The sequence below is a fragment of the Geospiza fortis genome, unplaced genomic scaffold, assembly GCF_000277835.1.
Source record: "Geospiza fortis unplaced genomic scaffold, GeoFor_1.0 scaffold387, whole genome shotgun sequence".
Classification (NCBI taxonomy): Eukaryota; Metazoa; Chordata; class Aves; order Passeriformes; family Thraupidae; genus Geospiza; species Geospiza fortis.
Window position 1 is genome coordinate 47,389 of NW_005054546.1, and position 7,068 is coordinate 54,456.

Consider the following 7,068-nt stretch of genomic DNA (forward strand, 5'->3'; position numbering starts at 1 on the left):
TCTCCCACCAGCCCTACACCAACGCCTCGCTGCTGCTCACCGAGCTGCGCCCCAACGACTCGGGCATCTACCGCTGCGACGTGCAGCACGGCATCGAGGACGGCCACGACATCCTCCACGTCAAAGTCAAAGGTACCTCAGGCTGGGCAGAGGTGGCACTGGGGGCAGCCTGGGGCCCTCTCCTGGCTCGGCAAACGCTGCCCTGGGTGTTGTAGCGGGATGACCTCCAGCAGGGGAATAATGTGCAATGACTCTGGTGATTTCAGAAGGCTTTATTAAGCTTTATTAAGCTTCATTAATTGTTTTATTAAGCAATTGTTTATTAACTAATTGTTTTATAAGCAATTAGTTTATTAGTTGATTAGTTTATTAAATAATTGCTTCATTAAGCAATTGTTTATTAACTAATTGCTTTATAAGCTCTTAGTTTGCTAGTTTATTAAGTAATTGCTTTATTAAGCAATTGTTTATTAATTGCTTTATAAGCAATTAGCTTATTAGTTTATTAAACAATTGCTTTATTAAGCAATTACTTTATTAACTAATTGCTTTATATTAGTTTATTAAGCAATTACTTTATTAACAAATTTCTTTTTAAGCTATTATAACTGCATTATACTACACTCAAACTATACTATACTATAATTGCTTTATATTAGTTTATTAAGCAAATGTTTATTAACTAATTGCTTTATAAGCTATTATAACTATATTATACTACACTCAAAGTGTACTGTACTACGCTATACTAATATTAAAGAAAAACCCGTGACCCTTTTCCAACAGTCCCAACACAGCTTTGACCTAATTGGTTAATCAATCCAAACAACCATCACCAGTCTAATTAACAAACCCCTTCTGCTAAGCAATCCCCATAACACATTCCACATGTGCCAAACAACAGGCGCAGCAAGGAGACACAAGAATTGTTTTCATTCCCTTCCCTGAGCTTTCTCCCTGCCTTCCCCAGGAGAAATCCTGGGAAGGGTTTCTCTGTGAAGAGAGCTGTGGTCACACCCTGGGTGCACTTAGTGTGGGGGGCTGCTGTGAAGCCCCTTGCCCACAGCCGTGTGTCCCCGCAGGGGTGGTGTTCCACTACCGGGAGGGCTCCATGCGCTATGCCTACACCTTCCCCGAGGCGCAGGAGGCTTGTGCCAGGATCGGTGCCAGCATCGCCACCCCCGAGCAGCTCTACGCCGCCTACCTGGGGGGCTACGAGCAGTGTGACGCCGGTTGGATCGCCGACCAGACCGTCAGGTGGGCACCCCTGTGCCCGGGGCCATGCCCTGTTGCGGTTTGCTTTTGGGTTTTAATTGTTTAATCGTAATGTGTTAGATTTTTCTATGTTAGAAAAACGGTTCGCTCCGTACCACCCTGTTCAGTTTCCCAAAGAGTTCTTCCCAGAAATTGTTTACCCCATATTTTTCCTTGTGTCAATCTCCTCCACCCCTCCCATGTCCCCAAACTCTCCCCTGTCAATCCTCTAAACCCAGCCCCTACAGCTTGTCACTTATGGTTCTTTACACCCCTTTAGCCAGAAAGTTCTTTGTCAATTATGCTGTTTCCCTTCACCCATTTGCTAATTATGTATTCACTCCTCCCTCCTTCTTCCTCATTGGTGTTAGGTTGATGTGAACCCACCCCATGTGTGGTGGTGTTCACAGGAGTCCCAGGACAAGGGAAGAGATGGGAATCTTGACTCCATATTTCAGAAGGCTGATTTATTATTTTATGATTTATATTATATGGATATATTATTATATATTATATTATAATATTATTATATTTATATTAATTAAAAACAACCACATGAGACCAATCAAAGATGCACCTGTTGCATTCCACAGCAGCAGATAATTATTGTTTTTCTTTTCCTTTGAGGCTTCTCAGCTTCTCAGGAGAAAAAATCCTAGCAAAAGAATTTTTCATAAAATACGTCCGTGACACCCATGCTCCTCCTTGCTAGCCTCTGATTCTCTGATTGGTTTGTGGCAGTCTCCTCCCCTGAGACTGCCCCCCTTTATAAACTGTTGTAATCCCATCGTCAGCGCTCTTCTGTGTGTGCTCCCTCAAGTTTGTTTGGTTGTAACACCTTGGGACTGCTCCCTTGGGGTTTGTTTGGTTGTAACACCTCTGTGTGTGCTCCCTCTGAGTTTGTTTGATTGTAACACCTTGGCATTGCTCCCTTGGAGTTTGTTTGGTTGTAACCCGTCTGTGTGTGCTCCATTTGAGTTTGTTTGGTTGTAACCCGTCTGTGTGTGCTCCATTTGAGTTTGTTTGGTTGTAACCCGTCTGTGTGTGCTCCATTTGAGTTTGTTTGGTTGTAACCCGTCTGTGTGTGCTCCATTTGAGTTTGTTTGGTTGTAACCCGTCTGTGTGTGCTCCATTTGAGTTTGTTTGGTTGTAACCCGTCTGTGTGTGCTCCATTTGAGTTTGTTTGGTTGTAACCCGTCTGTGTGTGCTCCATTTGAGTTTGTTTGGTTGTAACCCGTCTGTGTGTGCTCCATTTGAGTTTGTTTGGTTGTAACCCGTCTGTGTGTGCTCCATTTGAGTTTGTTTGGTTGTAACCCGTCTGTGTGTGCTCCATTTGAGTTTGTTTGGTTGTAACCCGTCTGTGTGTGCTCCATTTGAGTTTGTTTGGTTGTAACCCGTCTGTGTGTGCTCCATTTGAGTTTGTTTGGTTGTAACCCGTCTGTGTGTGCTCCATTTGAGTTTGTTTGGTTGTAACCCGTCTGTGTGTGCTCCATTTGAGTTTGTTTGGTTGTAACCCGTCTGTGTGTGCTCCATTTGAGTTTGTTTGGTTGTAACCCGTCTGTGTGTGCTCCATTTGAGTTTGTTTGGTTGTAACCCGTCTGTGTGTGCTCCATTTGAGTTTGTTTGGTTGTAACCCGTCTGTGTGTGCTCCATTTGAGTTTGTTTGGTTGTAACCCGTCTGTGTGTGCTCCATTTGAGTTTGTTTGGTTGTAACCCGTCTGTGTGTGCTCCATTTGAGTTTGTTTGGTTGTAACACCTCTCTGTGTGCTCCCTTGGAGTTTGTTTGGTTTTAACACATCTGTGTGTGCCCCCTCCGAGTTTGTTTGGTTGTAACCCATCTGTGTGTGCTCCCTCTGAGTTTGTTTGGTTGGCACTTCTCCCTCAGAATTTGTTTGGTTGTGAACACTGCGGCACTTTTCCCTTGGAGTTTGTTTGGTTGTAACCCATCTGTGTGTGCTCTCTTGGAGTTTGTTTGGTTGTAACACCTTGGCAGTTCTCCCTGGGGCTCCAGGCACGGCGTCATTGCTCACCGGTTCCCCAGGGAGTGAGCAGCTCCCCCGTGCTCTCTGCCCCAGGTACCCCATCCAGACCCCTCGTGAGGCCTGTTATGGAGACATGAACGGCTTCCCTGGGGTGAGGAACTACGGCGTGGTGGACCCCGAGGACATGTACGACGTGTACTGCTACGCTGAGGACCTGCCAGGTGCCCGCGGTGCCGCCTCTTGCCCTCCTCTGCTTTTGCCCCTGTAACCAGTTGTAAACCCAAGTGAACAAGCTGCAGGTGCTGTCTTTGGGCATGGGGACCTGCTGTGCTGCTTCCTAAAGCATTCCTGGCTCACTTTGGAGGGGTGGGGGCTCTGTCCCTGGCAGCAGGCAGTGCCCAGGCTGGGCTGTGCCCACGGTGATGTGTCCCAGACCAGCAGCACGCTGGGTTGGGAGCTTTGGGGTTTGGTTGTGTGTGTGCCGTGCTCTGCATGAGGTGCAGGGCTGCAGATCCTGCCTGGCTCTGTGTGCCTGGGGGTGGCTGGTCCCTCCTTTGGGTGTCCCCACTGGTGGTGGCAGCTGCTGTGGGGTTGGTTGGTGCCAGGGGTGAGGGACAGGGAGGCAGGGGAAGCTGTGGGGTTGGTACATGCTGTGCCTTGGGGCACTGGTCCACAGCCCTCCTGAGCATGAAACCTCACCCAGGTGCTCACTGGGCTTGCAGGTGTCCTCAGAAATGTCCCACGTGCGGATTGCTCAGTGCAGGGCATGGACCTGCTCCTCTGCAGTCCCGTTCAGGGGCGCTTCAAAGTCTCAGCTCTGTTTGCAAGGGCAGGGATCATTCCCACATGGTGCGAGAGCTCCAAACGTGCCCGCACTGTGGCTTTCTGTGCATGGGCAGGGAAGCAGGGAGGGATGCAGGGATGCAGGCAGAGATGCAAGCAGGGAAGCAGGTAGGGAATCAGGCAGGAAAGCAGGGATGCAGGCAGGGATGCAGGAGAGCAGGCAGGGATGTAGGCAGGGAAGCACGAAAGCAGGCAGGGATGCAGGGATGGGTGCAGGGATGCAGGCAGGGATGCAGGCAGAGGTGCAGGCAGGGATGCAGGCAGGGATGGGTGCAGGGATGCAGGCAGAGGTGCAGGCAGGGATGCAAGGATGCAGGCAGGAATGGAGGCAGGGGTGCAGGGATGCAGGCAGGGATGAAGGCAGGGATGCAGGCAGAGGTGCAGGCAGGGATGCAGGGAGGCAGGCAGGGATGCAGGGAGGCAGGCAGGGAGGCAGCTCTCCTCCAGCCCCCGCTGTTCCTCCACACGCTGCATTCTCCATCTCTGGCTCCTGGGCTCATGCCGAGAGCGGAGGAGGCGAGGGGACTCCCGCCGCCTTTGCCCCCCTCCCCGGCTCTGACTCCCCTCTCCCTCCTCTCTCCCCAGGTGAGATCTTTTTGGAGACATCCCCGGACAGGTTCACCCTGGAGGAGGCTGCGCAGCGCTGCCGGGCGCTGGGCGCGGAGCTGGCGAGCCCGGGCCAGCTGTACGCGGCCTGGAACGCGGGGCTGGACGCCTGCAGCCCCGGCTGGCTGGCCGACGGCAGCGTCCGCTACCCCATCGTCACCCCCCGGGAGCGCTGCGGAGGGGCTCTGCCCGGCGTCAAAACCATCTTCCTATTCCGCAACCAGACGGGATTCCCCGATGCCCAGAGCAGATACGATGCGTACTGCTTCCGAGGTAAACAGGGGCACCCCCGGCCCGCCCGTGCTCCCCAACAGGACCGCTGGGAGGCCAGGGGAAGCCCCCGGGTTGTGGTGCATGTGCCGGGGTTCTGCTGGGATCCCTGGGTGCTCTCGGTGCCGGGGCTGCGCTGTCGGGGCAGGGCAGGGGTGTTTGACACCGGCTGAAGCTGCTGCGCTAGGACAGGGGTGCCCTGCATGCCGATAGAGCTGAGAGGGAGGCGTAACCTGCATGTCCTGACACTGCACGCTGACACCTCGATGCTCTGCACGGTCCTGACACTGCATGCTGACCCCTTTCAGTAGGGCAGGGATGCTCTGCATGGCTCCAGCAGTGCATGCTGACAGCTCTCCATAGGGCAGGGATGCTCTGCAGGGTCCTGACACTGTGTGCTGACAGCTCTCCATAGGGCAGGGATAATATGAGGGTCCCAGCAGTGCATGCTGACAGCTCTCAGTATTGCAGGGATGCTCTGCAGGGTCCCAGCAGTGCATGCAGACAGCTCTCAATGCAGCAGAGATGCTCTGCATGGCTCCAGCAGCACATGCTGACCCCTCTCTATAGAGCAGGGATGCTCTGCAGGGTGCTGACACTGTGTGCTGACAGCTCTCCATAGGGCAGGGATGCTCTGCATGGCTCCAGCAGTGCATGCTGACAGCTCTCAGTACTGCAGGGATGCTCTGCATGGCTCCAGCAGTGCATGCTGACACGCCGTGGCAGAGGAGGGAGGCCCTGCATGTCCTTGGTGCCAGTTCACTGTGGCAGAACAGGGTTGTCCTGCATGGCACCATCACTCTGGGTACAGCTCCAGGAGGGTTCATCCCGCAGGGCTGCAGGCCTGGGGAGCACTCCTGGGTCCTGGGGCTGTGGGGCACAGCCTGCCAGGCTGGTTTGGGGTGATGCTGGCCAGGAAGGAGACCTGTGGGGAGCAGCAAGGTGAGCAGTGAGGCAGGACAGAGGCTGGCAGGGCTAACGGGCACAGAAGGAAGCAGAGCTGTCCCTCTGCTCCTCCTGCCTGACCCCACCTCTCTGTGTGTCTGCTCAGGGCTGTGGGCGCTCACAGTGTGGGGATGCTGAGCATCTCTGGGCCTCAGTTTCCCCATCTGTCAGCAGGGAAAGCCTGGGTTAGGCAGGATGGACCCGTGCCATGATCCCACAACCCCTGTAACCCACTAACCCCCCGTGCATGTCTGCCCTCCCCGGGGTGGGGATGGGGGCGTAGAGGAGGATCCCCACAGGGAGGGGAAGGCAGGGTTTAGGATCTGGCCCCACCACGGGCTGCTGAGCCCCACGGCTCCTGCTGGGGCTGCTGGCACTGCCAGCTCTGCCAGCACCTGGGAGGGCCTGATCCTCCCCCTACTGACCTCATCTAGAAGGGGAAGGGGAGGCTGAGGAGAGCTGGCTCCCTCCTGGGGTGCCAAGGCTCCAGGCCTGCCGTGGGGTGAGCTCATCTCTGAGCGCTGCGGAGCCAGGACAGGGCAGTAATATCCCACTTTCTTTCTGCCCACAGAAGGGACAAACCCTTTCCCTGAGGCTGCAGGAAAATACCAAGGCCAAGAGCCCGAGGAGAATCTCCTCCAGGAGATTGTCACAGTGGCAGAAAAGCTGGAGGAGCTGCAGCTGCCCCGAGCGCCCGTGGAGCTCGAGTCGCGAGGGGCCATTTACGCCGTCCCCCTCTTTGAGGACCCTGACCTGAGCAAGCCAAGCCAGACCCCTGAAGACACCCTGGGGCCACTAGCTACCTCTGTGTCCTCAGGTCACCCCACCCCTGCCTCCCCTTCCCCACAGCCCTGGCCAGCCCCGAGGCAGGTCCCGTTTCAGCTGGGGAGCTCATCCCTGCCTGGGAGCACTGGGGACAGTGGGCACTGTCACGGTGGTGCCAGGGCTGGGGCACAGAGAGCAGCCACAGGGCAGAGGCACCTGAGGGTGCCCAGGTCACCCTGGCTGTCCCCGTCCTCACCCATGGATGGGGCAGCGGAGTGTTGGTGTAGGGCAGTGCAGGGACAAAGGGACATCTGCGTGTCCCAGCGTGCACGGCCTGTGCTGGAGAGGGTTTTAGCAGCACCGGGAGCTGCAGGAGGGAGCTGGCAGCTGCAGGGACACGAGG

At 54.8% G+C, this 7,068-nt stretch overlaps 1 protein-coding gene across 1 annotated transcript in view; it reads left to right on the forward strand.

The window, feature by feature from the left end:
• BCAN (brevican) overlaps window positions 1–7,068 on the forward strand; it is a 19,879-nt gene that overhangs the window by 429 nt on the left and 12,382 nt on the right. Inside the window, exons 2-6 of the mRNA XM_031063960.1 lie at window positions 1–132; window positions 1,083–1,257; window positions 3,330–3,457; window positions 4,665–4,958; window positions 6,472–6,819. The exon at window positions 1–132 is cut by the window's left edge and continues 246 nt beyond it. Of these exons, the coding sequence (XP_030919820.1) occupies window positions 1–132; window positions 1,083–1,257; window positions 3,330–3,457; window positions 4,665–4,958; window positions 6,472–6,819 (1,077 nt within the window). The remainder of the gene's footprint in view (window positions 133–1,082; window positions 1,258–3,329; window positions 3,458–4,664; window positions 4,959–6,471; window positions 6,820–7,068) is intronic.